At 29.4% G+C, this 17,324-nt stretch overlaps 1 protein-coding gene across 5 annotated transcripts in view; it reads right to left on the bottom strand.

Moving 5' to 3' along the window:
* Nucleotides 1-6,107: 6,107 nt before the first annotated feature.
* Nucleotides 6,108-17,324, bottom strand: part of LOC107449376 (3',5'-cyclic-AMP phosphodiesterase 4C) — a 174,426-nt gene continuing 163,209 nt past the window's right edge. For all 5 annotated transcript variants that reach the window (XM_043047737.3, XM_043047740.3, XM_043047741.3 and 2 more), the window contains 4 exons: nucleotides 14,932-15,086; nucleotides 13,194-13,316; nucleotides 10,143-10,325; nucleotides 6,108-8,955 (listed from right to left, as the gene is read on the bottom strand). In XM_043047737.3, the coding sequence (XP_042903671.1) occupies nucleotides 8,746-8,955; nucleotides 10,143-10,325; nucleotides 13,194-13,316; nucleotides 14,932-15,086 (671 nt within the window). In that variant the 3' untranslated portion in view covers nucleotides 6,108-8,745. The remainder of the gene's footprint in view (nucleotides 8,956-10,142; nucleotides 10,326-13,193; nucleotides 13,317-14,931; nucleotides 15,087-17,324) is intronic.

Genomic DNA, 17,324 nt, shown 5'->3' with positions numbered 1-17,324 from the left:
ATTATGTTTTTACTAATTTTTTATTAAATTGTGTTCTTTTTTAATAAAATTGTGCGCAAGTTTATGATTCATCAGAAAGAATATTGCTTATTAGTATTGTTAAAATCGATTGTACAGTGTGGAAAAAAAATTGAATAATTTTTCACTCAAAACCCAGTATTAATGGAGCAAGTAAAATGCAATTTATCTATAATGAACCTTGCATTACTAAGATTTTCACCATTGTCTTTCTTATTTCATTGTCTATTGTATTTTCACCATTGTCTACTTTTGATTTTTTTTCCCCTTTAGTGCAACTTTACCAGCGGCAAACATTACAACTTACTCTGGTTAAGGAAATTAATGTTTTAATGTGTGATTCTTGGTTTGAGAAATATGATAAATTTTTTTTTTTTTTTTTTTTTTTTGCATTCCCTTATGTATAAATAATTTAAAAATTCATAATATCAGCTCTCTCATGGTAAGCCTTTTAAAGTGTTGGCTTAGTTTCCTAAATTTAGGAAATTTTAGTATTTAATTCTATACCATTTTAAAAAATATATTGCAGAAAATGGAGCAGATGACATCCCTGTAGAGATGCTTATTAGGCTACTATTATTTTACTTTTAGGCTTTTATATTTATTTCTGATGATTGAACTACTTCTTTTAACCTCTGTGGCTGTTTTTAAGTATACTAACTTCAGTGGAGTATTTAATATTTTCCAAATCAATATTAGTAGTTATTTCTGCACTTAATTTTTTTTTATCTCAGAAAAAAACATTTACGAATTATACAGAAATTGTTGTCTCATTTAGAAAGTTTTTTTTTAAAAATAAATGACCTAATTATATGATTTTAAAAAACAAGATTATAGATAAACCATTTTTTTTAAAAAGAAAAGAAAGAAAAATAGAAAAACAATTATTGCTTGTTTCTTTAAATAAATTTAAAATTTAAAAATGAATGTAATTTTTTTAGTGAATATTATAGATTTATAAGTGTAGAAGATAAATACTTTTACTGGCTGCCTCAATATATTTAAGCATGAAGTGAAAAAATAGTATTTGCTATTTTTTTATAACTACCGTAGAAACATAAATTATTTAAAATTTAAATAGATATATTTTAATTATATGTTTTAAATCATTCAGAAATAAATCTGTCGTTAATATTACTTTTCACTTGTATAACATTCAATATCTATGCTATATTCTATGTCAAATAATTTACACACAAATTAAGAAATTTAAAAATTTGTAAACTTAACAACTTTTATACTAAAATAAAAAAATTGAAGCATCCATAATTATTAAATGTTGTTTGTTTGAATAATTTCAAATAATTATTTAGTATTAATTTATTTAATATTAGAAATAATATTGCAATGTAATGTATACAAATTTTTGCATTTTAAGGAATGTAATTCTAAATGGTGAAATACAAAATTTGATGAATATCTTGCAAATATTTTATGAATAATAAAATTTCAAAAAAGTCGTGTATTTAAAATTAGTTTTCACAAGAATTATTCAACCAATTTTGTTCATATTTTCTACTTTGACATTTAAAATTACATTCTTTAAGATGTTGTAAAAGTTTGTATTGTAAAATTTGTGTTTGTAAAAATTAACAAAATATAATAAATAATTATTAAAAATTATTTTTACATGAAATTATCTTTAATTAAAGGAATTTTAAAATGTTCTGTAAAATTTTTCAATTTGCTTACAAGTTATGAGTTATAGAGAAATATACTAAATAATGAATAAACATTAGGAGATCAAAGCTTTGATAAACTGTTGAGACTCTATTTTCTGGACTGTCCTCTATAATTTGAGGTTCAATAATAGAGGACAGCCTCAATCAGTTTATCTCAAGTTCTTCGGGAAAAAATTCATTCTGAGAAAGTACATTATTGTGTCTGATTTAATACCTTAAAATATCATCTGCTCTAGTAATCAGCAATATTTAAGGTTAGACTCTGGAAGATTGACTGTTTGTACCCTGTCTGTAGCCTGATCAGGTTGTTACATTTCTTTTTTTTCCACATTGTATTTGTTTTAGAAATGATCATTTTTTAAAATTCTGAGCTTATATAATATATTTTGCATAAATTAATTGATTTTAGGTGGTAAATTCAAATTTTTTTATTTTATTACTTTGCCTATTATGTTTTTTTCATATTTAATTTCTAAGACCTAACTATTTTGATCAACATAAAATATTTAGAGTTTAAATATATTTTTAAAAATTTAATCAAAGTTACTGTCCTTGTTTCAAGAGTTTTCACACAGGCACACTTCATACTGTCCTAACAGAAAAACTAATGGAGGAAATTTTGCATATTTTTAGATAAATGTTTAGAAAACATTCTGACATGAAAATGTTCATCAGAAAGACCTCATATTAAGAATGTTTATAATTTTCTTGTGGGTGCTTCAGAATCTCTTACTGCTAATTTTTTGCCAAAATTATGATATTTTTGTTATTAAGGGTGTTTGGGGGAAGTGACTAGAATATAAATACTGATTATCATAAACAAAAGATTCTATTCTTAGTATTGTCCCAACCTTGTGACAAATTTTCTTACTTCCACTTTGTGGGGAAAGCTGTTATCAACCTTCATCTATGAAAAGGTACCCCAGCATAGAATTGAGTTAACAATTCTTATATATTAGTGATTTGGTATTGTATTTTTGTAGTGGTAGACACACTACAGTACTCGCCCACCAGAATTATAGCTGTGATAGAATTCAATGAACGGCTACCACTAGTTGTATCATTGCTGTTTTGTGAGAAACTGGAAAAGCTGTATTAAGATCACCGTGTTTTTGCTGATCGTGAGGCTCCTGTGTTGCAATTAGCAGTTGAGTGTATGCAGGCCAACGTTGTGTAAGATCGAGACAAAGTAGATGTGTTCACATCTCGTCTGGAGGTCACCAATGTGGGGATAGTAGTTACCGACAATGTCAACCTTCATCTATGAGTTAATACATCTTATATACTAGTGAATTGGAATTGTATACTTGTAGTGGTAGACACACTACACACTCTTTTGCCCAGTTTAGTAGTGCAGTTGTGATGTCTATCTTAATTGAACTCCCACTGTGCAGTTTATATTTGCCATGTTGGGCTACTAAATTGATCCATGCAGAAACCTTTTCTCTTCTAGAGGTGTTGCGACAATGCTTGCCTGAAAGCAGGCAAAGTGAATCGGAGGTTTTTGTGTCTCTTGTGATGCCTGACATCAGGCTTCATATAAATTAGGAGTAAGAATTTGTAGAAATGGTTTGGAATTTTCATCTGTCTTTTAATATCGTTCATCTAGATTTTATTATTCTGTATATAGATTAAATATAAGATTTTGTTATGTAAGAAGAATAGAGAACATTGGTTCTTGAGTAAAAGTTTTTGTTGTTCCGTGTTATTTAGTTAAAACTATCAAGAGTAGAATTATGATCTTTGGAGCAATGTCCCCATGTGTCTGAATATGAACAATATGTCTGGTTTTAACTTATAATTAATTTTAGAGTAATTAAATTGTAAAATTGCATTTTTTACAAACTAATATCAATCAACTTCAATATTTTATTTCCACTTTATTGATTATTCGTCCTACTGTGATTGAACAGATAAATTGAGTTACAAGCAATCGAAAGGTTGGCAGAGAACGTTTTTAATATAAAGTAAAAAATAAATTAGAGTATGAAATAAGAGGTATTGTACAAAACTAAGAATCTGGAATGAACTGTTCAAGCTATTTTTAGGAGTGGCAAGTAAAAAGCAGAAATAGTTTCTACGGGCGAAATATATAAGCAGATATTAAAGATAACTTTATATTTTGACATAATTATACCAGAGACATTTGTCATGCTAATTAAAAAGCTTCTGTGCCACAACTGACTGTAAAACACGATTCCCAGTAGATTACCGAAGTCAAGCGTTGTTAGATGCGGTCAGTGAGTGGGTGGGTGACCATTTTGATCAGCCTGTGAAGGGGCTGAGCCCGCGTGGTATTGCATTTAGCTGTTCTGTAGTAATGCTCTCAACACTTCGCCTGGCTACCAAAGTGGAGGAACCACCCCCTCTGCAGAGGATCAAAATCATGTTTCCCAGATCATCGTTAATAGCCTATTCTGCAGCTCTTAAGTACTACTACTACTTATCAGTTTCAAAAAACCCTCCAGGAAAAAAATCAGGGCTCAGAATACAGAAGAGTGATTTCAAAATTGCTTTGGAAGCAGCTGGACACAGATGAAAATCTCTAGATCATCCGAACGCCGAAGCTTTTTTTCTTGAATAGCATTCTTAAATTTCAACTGGGTGTATCAATACCTCATAACATTGATGTTTCTAAACTCCAAAAAGTCAAGCTACAAAACAAGACTAGACTGGGACCTCCACTTAGTGATCACCAGCACTATCTGTTTGACCATGGTTGAACAATGCCCAATGGTTCATGTTCAACCACTGTCTAGTTTAGTTTACTCCATCGACGTTATATTTTCTGGGAAAAACTAGAGGTGAGATTTATTGAGTTTTTGGAGATTTCATTTTTAAAATATCGGGAGCTTTTTTTTTTCTCTGTCAATTTTTTTATATGGCCCTTCCGAAATGAAATTCTGGTTTGCTGTGGGTCTTCATTTACCGAACAACATTACTGGTAGAAAAGCTCGTTATATAACATTGCAGAAGATCCATTGTTCAGTTGACAAAATAAAAATCAGTACAGCATTTGATCAGTTTTTCAAGTACCAGACAGGTACATAATGGTTCGAGTCCCTGACCTCAAATATGCTAACTAATTAGTGCAGACGATATTTAAAATTACGGAATCTGACACAAAAAAAAAACACTATTAAACCATAGCTTTTTTTTTTATTTTTGATTGATTAAGATTTTTAAGCCTCAAAAACGGGGGGGGGGGAAGCCACAATTTGGGAAATATGGTCCCATTAGTTAGGTTAGGTGAGTGGCTAAAAGTTTGCACCCCTTAGTGTTAATCTTCCTTTTTGTATATTTCACCATATTATGAGAAATTATAACTCGACATAAATTTCAGAGATATGGTGATTATATTTTGCCTCATCTCCTTAAGTAAATCGAAAAGTTTTTGAACGCAATTATGAATTTTGTTTATCCGAAGATAATTCCATCTAAAAATAAATTTTTAATAATTATTTATTATTTTACATAATAATACCCGAAAAAAAATTTTTTACTTCACGATTCAAAACTTTTTTTTGACTATTTTTAAATGAAATAAAAATAGTCGAAAAATTGAAAAATAATTCAACACAATTTTTCTGCTTGATAAATAATAAAAAAATAATTTATTTTTCAACTTTGAAAAATGAATTTTATAATTGTGTGCAGAAATTTTTCAATTCCTTTAAAAAATTTTCGAGGTATGCAAAAAATATAATTAACATTAAGGGGTCTACATTTTCAACCATTTTCCTGGTGAAACTGTTGGGACCATATTTCCAAGATTACGTCTACCATCCTTATTTTGAGGATCAGAAATCAAAGTTTGCCCAAATTAAGGTTGTATGTTAATTTAGAGAAAGCATGTTTTTGTAATTGATTTCTTGATTTAAAGTATCTTTTGCACTAATTAATTAGCATTTTAGTGCATGAAAATCTGATCATTAGATCAGAAGTTATTCATTTTTCTTGAATTAAAATAGTTGCTGTGGGATTTGAATTGAACGAGAACAATAAGAGACATTTTTATTCATTTTACAATGTTTGTTCAGAAATTGAAGCATTCACACTATTGCAATATTACTAAAGCATTTGGCAAAAGCACCAAATTTGGCACTTGTGAGAAGAAAAGCAATCTAAAATAACATATTAATGTTTTGTAAATAATTTCCATTTTACTACTGAGATTTATTTATGAGCTTGATTCTTCACTGCATCGAAATAAGGTGCCCAAAAAGACGGCCATCATTACACTTGTGAAATTATTCTCAAAAACAAACAATTTTCTGTTCTTTAACATTGCTTTATTAATAAGATTAGAATCAAATTTTCAGCTACGCTTTTCCCAATTTTATGTAAGTAATCAGATGGCTATTGAATTTAAAATATTATGAACAGTAAATAAATACAATTAATACATTTTTTGAGCGTCATATTAGCTATTTATTTGTTTAAACATCGAATTATCTCTTTATGAAATTCAACTCAAAATCATTCTAAATGTTGAAAAGTAAGAAAAACAATAGTCTGTAAAGGATTATCTCCGTAATAGACAAATACAACCCTAGGTTTTGGCATGACAATGAATCGATAAAAGAAATGCCATCTGTGTTTGGCTTTATGCAGTTCAATTTCGACCTCTTTCTTCACTGCTTTCTTCAAAATCTTAAATAGAATTTTTGTAACAGACTTGGATTTACCCCAATTTGATCTATAGGATTCTACTTTTTGGTTCATAGATGGCACTGTAATTGCGAAATGAAAATATTTTGAGAAATAAATCTTAAAAAAAATTAGATATTTTTGGTATTTTGAATAAATTTATAACACCAAACGTGACTTTAACCCTCTAAGGCCTTCAGGAGAAATTTACAATTAAAAATGTGGGTTCCAATTTAATACTTTGAAATGCGTCATCCCCCAAGGGTTGACGTAGGGGCCGAGTTTAGGCATTATTAAAATTTTTTTTAATGTGATGCATTTTTCTCAAGTTTTAACTGCTATTGCTAATGTTCATTGTTTTAGACCACCATAACTAATCATTTATTTATCATATTTTAATTATGCTCTTCCAGCAAATACTTTTTCTGGAAATTTTTTTATTAGTTTTTGTGTTATTTATTTAAATATGAAATAATTAAGTTTTTGAAAAGAAAATTCATAGTGGTAATTTATTAAATATGACCATCCTACTATTTTATATGAAACTAAATTACATTCCTTATTCTAGGAAGTAAAGTAATATTAAACTGTTGAGTAAAGCATTTCTGTAACAGCCCTTCTGGTCATGGAGATCAAGGCTCAAAGATTTTATGACCAACGACATGCTGGTAGCATTGTGCTCTATCTGCCTTTTTTTTTCTCAGATAAGGTGGTATTTATCATTCTTAACTTGAGTAGACTTAAGGCCGAGACCCTAGTAGACAGCTCAGTACTTTATTTACTGAGTCAATAATACATTTTATTGAACATCGACTACTAAAGACTCTTAAAAATATAGTTTCCTTTTCTATAAATTTGTGGTTTAAAGGAAATCGAGTTGATTTTCAATTCATAATTAGAAATCTATTTATTTAAAAATAGCTGTTTGAAAGAAAATGGCGAATCTATTGATATGAAAGTTCTGTGTTCTAAAACTACAGTGCATACATAGATCTCACTTGGATAAATATACTTTTTCTAACACATAATTGTGTAGCAGAGCAAAATTTATTTTGTACGTCAACAGAACACAAGTGCTTCCACAAACTATTCTATATCAGAGTGATTGTAACACTTGACTATTATGAAGAGCATAAATTAAACAAAAAGCAAAGATTAATGAGATCAAAAGACTTTGAAAAACGTTGGCAGAGTGTGAAAATTCATCTTCTAAGATGTTAAATATACAAGATTAAATTTGTTTTCATAATTTTCTGATGAAAGATATAAACAGCTCAAAATAGATGAATGTTCAATTATGTACATCATGTAAATGAGGAGAATTCATAAAATTGTGCCACACAAATGTCCAAACTAAACACACAAAAACCAAACATTGGTATTTTAGTCAATACAAAGTCTCTTGAATATGATTTTGGTGGTTCCTGTTAAATAATCAAAACATTCTATTGACCTACAAAATATTATGATATGCTTTTGATTGCTACACTTCATTATAAGAATGATGTGTGACAAAATATACGCCTGACTAGTTTGTATAGTGTGAAAGTCTAAATAACAACCTTCGATAAACGCTCTAAATATTTTTGCCTTCCATAAATTAATTTTCTCCACTGTATTAAAATAATTTTTACATTTAATAAAAAAATATCCTTTCTTACTAATGTGTGTAGAGAAAATAACGTTTTCCGTTATGCATTCATTAATTTATAGATGGCAAGAACATAACAAAATATAGGTACTAGATTAAGGAACAAGTTGGCTGGAATACGATTATGCTTTTAAAAAAAGCTAACATCCATCACACAAGAGTCATAGTCATTAACCAGTTAAGCATGTCAGACCAGTGCATTTCACCTCGTGTGAAATAAAAAAATACCATTGATTATCAAAACTCTAAGTTTCAAATATACTAATTGTCTATATATTTTCTTACTAACAGCACTGCTAACTATTTTATATTGTAAAGCGGGGCTTGAAATAAGCCGTTATTTGGTTGCGTAAACAATTAGCAGGACCAATACTACTGGCTCTACGAGGTAGCCATTCTTGAATTGAATACTACTATCTTTATTTCTTTTGAAGCAAGGTAAATTGGTAGCTGGTTTTGGTGAGGACTTACCATTTTTAATTTTAAACTATTCATCACTATTTATTTTGTCTTGAGTAAAAAAAAAAAAAAACAGTCCTTCATATATATTGTAACAGTTAAAAAACTTAGTAGTAGGCTTTACGTAAAATTTATAATAGGACCATTTTTCCTGCGTTTCATGTTGCTTGATTTTAATTCTGCACCCTGTCGGGGCTTGTTAAAATGCTTAACTGGTTAAAAAGAAACAAACTGAGGACGGGCTTTATCTTCAAAAGGTAGGATCATTTCAAATGATGTTGCGTTTTATGACTCTTCTGGTTCTTCTAAAGTGATTTGAAATTTAATAGGTTCTTCCGTAACATTTTGCCGACTACTTGACGGGCTTAGAGGAATCATGTTTTGATACCAGTCTCGATTTTCTTCTAGAGTATCTAGAATATCTTGAGCATCTGGATGAACAAGATCACCCCAAGTTTCCCAAAGTGGATGAACAATATAATCTATGAATCCAACCTGCAATGAAATAAATATATATTTTAATATATTTAAAGGATTATTTCCTCCTAGTATGAAAAATGAACAGCAATGAAATGAATTTATATGTGGGAACCCTTAGTCTCATACATTCATGCTATAGTCCATTTCTTGCTCAACTCTTTTTCAATATAGTATTATCCACAGACCCTTTCATAAGAAAGGCTATTAGAAAAATGTCTTATGTAACCCCACAAGAAACATATGCTGTCAATACCATGTTGAATGGTGTCCAGCATGAAATGAACTATTGTAAAGATATATGCTTCAACTATGTAACGCAGCTTCATTATTGAATTCCAGTCAGTTCTTGATATCTATGTAAGAAACTGATGTTTGTCTAGAATTGGGGCCATTTCTTCTTATAATATTCGGTTCTAGGACGTAACTAACTAAACTTTCTTAACAAATTATTAGCTTCCACAGAATGAAAATTCATAAATTAAACCTGAAACTGTATAAAGTTCTATTATTTTTCTGAAGCAATATATAAATTAGCTAGGGGAAAAACTTGAACAAATAAATTACGATTTTATGAAACAAAATATTTCTTATCTTTATGGATAGATTGATTAGTTTCAGTTAGAAAGTAACTGCTATTAAAACCTTATTCACAGGTACAGGGCAAAATAATGTGAACATTTCTATGCTAACTTTATATAAACAATCTTTTAGTTGCAATGTTTTGGGAGATCTTACAAGACAAAACTTTTGGCACAAATTGAAAGATCATGCTTTTAGAAATGGTGAGATTTTAACCCTCGCAACATTAGCATGGACCAAAATGAGGTCAATACCAGAAATTTTGAAATCGTTCTATCCTATAGGATTGTGAAAATAATGTTTTTAGAATTCTAGTTTTATTCAAAAAAAAAAAAAAAAAAAAAAGAGAAGCTTTTAACTTCTTATGTTCATTTTAGTTGATGCAAAATTTGCATGGATAAAACCATTACTAAAAGCTTCAAGCATGATAGTTCGCTGAAACATTTGCAGCTAAAAGAAAGATTGATTAGTGTTGACATTATTTTGTCCTGTATCACTTGATAGAGAATATCCAAATCACTTTGAAGTGAGAAAAGCTTCTCAAAGTGTTAATAATTTTAAAGTTATTAAAATTCCATACATTTTAAAAGAACATGCAATTTAATTGAAAAATAAGGAAATACTTGTGATTTCTCAATTGTAGCTGTATGTCTATCACACATTGGACTTATATCCATTCCTTGACTTCTTTCTTTATCACCTTGTTGAAAGAATTCTTCCATTATGAGATCAACCCATTGCTTATAAACATCTAAAGGCTTAGTTGGATTACTTAAGTCTGCACAATGCACCATATTTTGGAGAACCTGAAACACAATTTCTTTACCAATTGATTAAGTCCTTTTATATTCATATTTATAGAGGAAACATGGAACAATGAAAAAAGGGAAAATTCGGAAAATAAAAGATATAATCTTTTATTTTCCGGATTTTTATTATTATTTTTCCCTTTTTTCATTGTTTGGTAATTTTTTCCATGTTTTCTCTACATTTTGAACTTATTTTATGAGTTCTATTTACTTGCAGCTTATGCGCAGTAAATAAAACTTATTGTTTTTCTTAATTTTCTTCGTGTTTATTTTCTTTTTATCCTTTCTGTATTTATTTATTATGATATATATATATATATATATATATATATATATATATATATATATATATATATATATATATATATATATATATATATATATATATATATATATATATAACTGGTGGTAAATTAAATGTTTTTTATTCATAAAAAAAATTAAAATTTGAACTTAAAGCTTGTGTATTATGTTTTGTTTTAGTTCCTTGTATTTATTAATAAAACAAAAAAAAACTTTTTTTTTTTTTCAAAAAAGAAAAATTAGTAAGTGAAGCGGTTAATGTGATGTTTGATGCTTAGTAACATGTTGATCAATTCTAGGTGTTTAATCTGTTACAACAATCTGTAAAGCAGGCACACGATTAAGTAGTTTTCGATGTTTCGTTATAATACCACTCATGACTAAAAATTCTGTTTCACAAATAAGTTGAAGAAATAGGCAATGCTTTTGCATGAAAATGGGAATATCTTTTTTTTTCTTCCAGAACTGATCTATGTTCATTGAATTCACTTGTGATTTTAATCGTAGTTCTAAAGATAGTTCAAAAAGTTCTTTTTCTTCTGTTCAGTTTACTATCCCAAATTATCTCGGGCAAAAGAAAAAAGTTAAATATTAGTCTTTGCATATGTTCACATCTTCATAATCTGAAAAGTCATCTGCATAATTTCTCTCGCGGACGCCCTTTTTTTACTATTTATTCTACGTAAATTCATCAACCATCGTAGGATAAACTAACCAGTCAATGAACATTTGATAAATATTTTTTAAAATTAAGATTTTAAACGTCTTTACTTAGATTGATTGGTAACAGTAGCTTACTACCTAACAATTGGAAGTCATGTAACAATGCATTGGATTGCCTGGTCATACAGTCCTCTCTGGAAATTTTTTTGAATTTGTTAGTTCGGCACCTTGTGTCGATGATAAAATTATAAGGTCATCGTTTGTATTAATCCGTTTAAAGCGCAATTAATTGCATATAATAGTTCTACTTTTCTCACTGTGAAAACAAGAATTCAAAATATGGTTATTGAAGTTACGTTTTATTTATTTTAAGCTTCATAGCATAAGCAAGTACTGAGATTAGGGGGTGTTTATTGACTGGATTACCAAATGTTGAAAAACAAATGAATGAACAAAGGTTCCTTTGCTGGAATTTTTTCAAGTTAATGAAAGTAAAAGAAATTTTTTAATTTTCTTGTACCTTTAGTCATATTATACATCAAAATTATGTTAAAAATACAGAAAACAACTCCTAACCAGTGAAGGAACAGGCATGTTCCTTCACATCATGCGTGTTCAGGTGAATAAGAGATGGATTTTCCTCAAACTTCGAAACACCTTTTTTAAGCAATTATCCAGTGAGAAATTCTAGAAATAGTACTGGAAAATCAGAAGAAATTTCGAAGATACATTTACATTGGCCAAATATTGGAAAAAAAGAGGAAGATCAAATCAAAATAAAAAGAAATAAATTACCTTTTGCATTAACTTCAGAAAAAGGACGAAAATTAAAAGAAACTGAAAGAGCTGAAAAAGGAGTTAAAGCAAGAAAGTATGATGAAAAGAAAAAAATACTTAAAAAGATTTAAAAAAAGAAAAGCTCCAAAAAATGTGGAGAAAAATATTAAACAAAAACGCGATAAAATAATAGTAATAAAGCATCATCGGATTACACAATGATAAGCATTAATAATTTAGACTCGACTATTAATTAAACTGTGAGAAAGAAAATTAAAAACATTTTTTTCATTCTGTATTCAACCCCATTTTACTTTCCATTTCATGACTGAAAAAAAAGTATCATTGTCCACGTTAACTGTGGTTAGATGTTATAATTCAAAGAAAAATTCCTTGTTTTTAGACATTTGTACGCCCTATTAATTCCTAAAGAGCATAAAAAATTCTCAAAATTAAGTGTTCTTTCACTGGTAAGAACTGTTCCTTCACTTGGTTATCTTACTACTTATTATTTGAACCACCAAAAGCTTAAGACAATATTATGCAAACTTAAGTGTTCCTTCACTGGTTAGTATACCCTATATACAATTGAACAAAGCACGTCTGCAGTCCAACAAATAGCAAAACTCCCAAACAAAATTTGGCCAACTTCCAATCACAGCGGATTATTATTATTTTTCGTTTTGCTTCTGGCCGAATAAAAACGTGATAAAACAAAACATACCGACGAATTCTGCTATGCCCGAGTTTACCCGAGATAATAAATATTTTTGCAATATAACTCGGGATAATCAGGGAAGGACCGATTCTCCCCGTAATTTCATTTAAAAATTCATATGTTTAAATACCCAAAATGAAATAAAAAGAATGACTTCAATCACCATCTAATAAAATGTTATAAATTGGAATCACATCCGGTCGGAAATGTTTGTCTCATGGAGGAGTCTTTTAAACGTCAAAATAAAATAAGTTTATTCAGAGAAGCTTTGTTTTTAGGTCAGATCTGGCAACTTAAAATGTAGTCTGTTATTATATTTAATGATTTAGAAGTTCGTCAACCATTACGAATGTCTGTTAGTATGCATTACGGAGACATTAGATTAAATATACTTGACAGTTTACCTGTATTCTTTCCGTATAGTTGTCTAAAAGTACCATTCCTGATCCTGAAACCTTTTTAGTTTCTACCATGGTTTTCAAATCTGCCAGCAAATTCATGTGTTTTGACATATCAGTTGCTAAAACCTGTAACATTTCCATGTGTCAAAGAACTTTCTATGAAAATCTTAAATCTTGTATTAAGAAAGTATCAAAAATCATTTTTGGAATTTCCCTTTTGCTTTTTTTTATTGATCTTGGATATTTTCACAAAGCTGTTTTAAAATCTGCTTTCCCTTTCCAAGTTACTTTTCTTTAAAAGACAGTCTCGTTTTTGTCAAAATTTGCAAGCTTAAAAACGTTTTATTATAACAGGAAGTTGCGTAAATGATGTGACTAACTTCTAGGGGAGTTAGGGCACATCATCAGAATGAAAATTGCGTAGAAACCCGAAAATGTCGCCATACACCGCTAGGAGCGTTTCCCCATTATGAATCGTTTCTTTCATGTGCTTCTAAGGAGGCCATCATAAGGAAGTGCCTCTAACAGCATACAACGACATTTCCGGGTTTCTCAATTTTAATCGTGATGATGTACCCCCCTAACTCCCCTAAAAGTTTGTCGCAACATTTACGAGAGTCCCTGTTATATATAACGTTCTTAAACCGGGAGTTTTCGACAAAAATGAATTTAAAAAAAGGGGGAAAACTAATTCCAGATCCCCACACCGACAAGTGTTACCATTGTTAGATGTAATATTATTCGAAAACACACTACCTTTTAAAAATGGTGAAAAATAAAGCTTCATTAGATTGAGAGAAATAATGCTTGATAATTTCTCTGGATATTTCCTCAAATTTTCAAAGCAATAAAGCTGTCCGATTTCAGTTTTTTTTTTAAACTTTTGTTTTATTACACTGATAAAAATTGATTTGAATGATGCGAAAAATTCTCGTAGCGTAAATTGCACAAAACGAAAAAAAATTTATCAAAAATACGAAAACAGACTAATGTATACTATAGCTCGTTCACCAGGAGTTGGCAATTGGCTCCGCCTTCATCACGTGATATGCGACGATACTATTTCGCTATTTTTGGGAGAAGGTTGTGAGCAAGGGTTGCTATTTAGCGATCGTTTGGCAAAAATATTTATTTCGCAAACTTTATATGCAATTTTTTAACATTGAATATTTTTTATAAATTTGATGATATTTCGTGCCATTTTTTTGTTGATATTTCTCACGTTTGAGTGAAGTCCTTTTTGAGACATTTTGCAGGGGAAACAGCAGTTTTTAAATTTGAAATATATTTAATTAGCTAGGTATAATAGCAGAGCAAAGTAAATGACTGAAAAATAATTAACAGTTTGTGCTTGGCATGCATTAAGGGTTATCTCAATTTTAAGCGCTGAAATGAACTCTGCTTCCGAGGAAACAACGAAATATATCTTACAAAAACTGTTGATTGCAGAATTGTATAGATGTGAATTCAGTGCATTTTATATCAAATGGAGTTTAGTATGCCAGGAAAGAAACATCCACCATCAGTTAGAATACACCCTTTCCATAGTTGAACTGATTAAGTCGATAGATTTTGGAGCTATTCAAAACAACATTTTATAAATTGTGTGTAAAAAAACATTTCTTTCTTTAAAAAGAAAATCTTTCCCTCAGCAAACATTATTCTGACCTATATGACACCGATGTATAACATAAAGCAAAAATTTTAAATAAATTGGAGTTGGGTAAGGAAAAAAACTTACCATATCAATAGCCATTTTTCGAAGACTCAACAATTGTTTTTTATTCAAAGTGGCAAAAATATTACACGCTTCATCTTGAAGAAGTTTAAAGGCTACAGCTAAAGAATGATTTTCCAGAACTGATTCATCATTATACATTAAAGCTAATTCAGAACCTGTTAGAATATAAATTTATCCTTTTATTTTCAAGTATTTTTTTTAACAAATCTTTTTAGAATATATAAAAAGCCATTTTCCAAGATACAACAATTGTTTCAATTAATGTTATTATTAATTACTACAATTATATTTAATGGGACTCTTCATGACTGTTAAGGAAAAGAAAGCAAAAAATCGGATAGTTCAGGGCTAAAAAGTGTTTCAGTCAGTACCATCAACTTCTCGCTTTAAAAATAAATTGTTTCGCGTATAAATAGCATTATTTTTTTAAACTTATTTCACAACATTCATTGTTTTCCATGTATTTTTTATTTTGAGGTGATTTTCTTCTCGCCTGATTGCAAAAATATAACAGTAGTAGTCAAGAACGATTGTAAAACATAAAATGAGAAATAACAATTTTCAATGTTTTACTTCAGAAAATATAGGGGTGACATCAAATAAATTATAAAATGTAGTAAAAGAATTCCTGTGAATAAAGAGGAATTATGTTTTTCGTTTAGACGTTTAAGAATTTTTCTTAGCCATTGAAATCGATACCGTCTTGTTACTTTTAACAGAAAAAAAGAAAAAAATTACAAAAAATAAATAGAATCCTGAACTTCGAAAATAAAAGTTATTAATGCTTAAAAATTCTTCCAATTTCATAATGAATGTATTTTTTAATGTCATTATTCAAAATATTTATATACCTCAATTTTGAACATTTATGAGTAATATTTCTATTATTGTATGCTCAAATATAAATTTTTTTAGTAATTAGCATTTAAGGTTTTTGTTTCTTAGTGATAATGTATAAATATCTGAAAAGATAAAAACTAGACAACATCCCATTTAATAAACTATTGTTAACCAACAATATGTAACTATAAAAGTGCTTTTATATGCTTTGTTTTATTTAACAGCAAAAGTTAGAAACTAAAATTAGAAAACGATAATATAACGATGACGACAACCATTGGGAAATTTTCTAACTTTAAAATGTATGAATACTATATTTTAAAACAGAAATAATTTGTTAGTAGTATAAAGTGTGACAGCTATCATTAGAAAAGTGTCGAACATTCAACTCATTTCTTACAGAAAGTAAAGTTTTCTTATTCTTTAGTTGTAGTTTTCCGAGATTTGTGTGCGGCGTGACGTCAGGAGGTCGTAGTTTCAGCTTTGAGTAAGGAATGAACCCTCTCTATATTCTCTTTGGTCCTGAGAATAGTTACGATCACATAATTCTGAAGATTTTAAAATTGCGTGATTATAACTATTTTATTTAAAAAACCTGAAAATGGTTTTTATTAAAACTATTTCTAAGTGTCATATAAGCTTGATAGTGAATTGTGTAATAGGAGTCTCTTTTTAAGATTAACTACAGAGCTGTCAAACAAAACCGTATTATTGGCAAGAAAGCCAAAAAATAACAGAGTTCAGCCACAGTGTTGTTTCAAGGTTATGGAAATCATTTCAAACAACTGCCTTGTTCTGTTTACGACACCTGTAGAAGACAGGTGCATAGTGTTATTGACAAAAAGGAAGCAACGCAGTACAACCAGTTATGTAGCAAATAAGTTTCACGTTGTTATTGGCAAGAGAATCTCCCGAAAAACTGTAGCCAGACGCTCATGAACAGGACTATACGAACACCGACAAGGGCGCCGGCAGCGGGGTGCAAGGGGGTGCACTTGCACCCCCCTGGCTTTTTTTAAACAATTAAAGAGTATAAAATTTTTTTTATTAAAAATATTGTTATTCAAAAGCAAATAGTTAAACAATTATTGATTCATAACAATTAAAAATTGTTTAATCAAACAAGAATTGTAATCGTCTTGTTAGCTGTCCAAATCTTTTTATAACATTTTCAATGAATTCTGAGTCATCTTTGATTCTTTTCTTATGCACACTGAGCATGCACAAACTATTTAATCTCTCGTGAGACATTGTAGTACCGATTCCATGTTTTCATGCGTCGCATTGTACTAAAAGTACGTTCAATAGTGCACGTAGTAGCTTGAAGAGTTAGGACAATTTTGATTGCATCCGCTACAGTTGGATAAAACGGTGTGGCCTCAATATCTAAATCGATGTACTTGAGGGATTCATAAGAATTTTCTCTATTCCTCCACATTTCGGATCACGTAAATTCGTAATTTTTTAAAAATATCTTGTTAACAATGAAGAAATGTACAGGTATAGGACAAAATAATAGGAACATCTGTGAAAGAATGGAGTCGTTCTCGACA

Source organism: Parasteatoda tepidariorum, chromosome 12 (assembly GCF_982258835.1).
Source record: "Parasteatoda tepidariorum strain Cologne lab strain chromosome 12, Ptep-v5.0, whole genome shotgun sequence".
Classification (NCBI taxonomy): Eukaryota; Metazoa; Arthropoda; class Arachnida; order Araneae; family Theridiidae; genus Parasteatoda; species Parasteatoda tepidariorum.
This window is presented reverse-complemented; position numbering and strand designations above follow the sequence as displayed.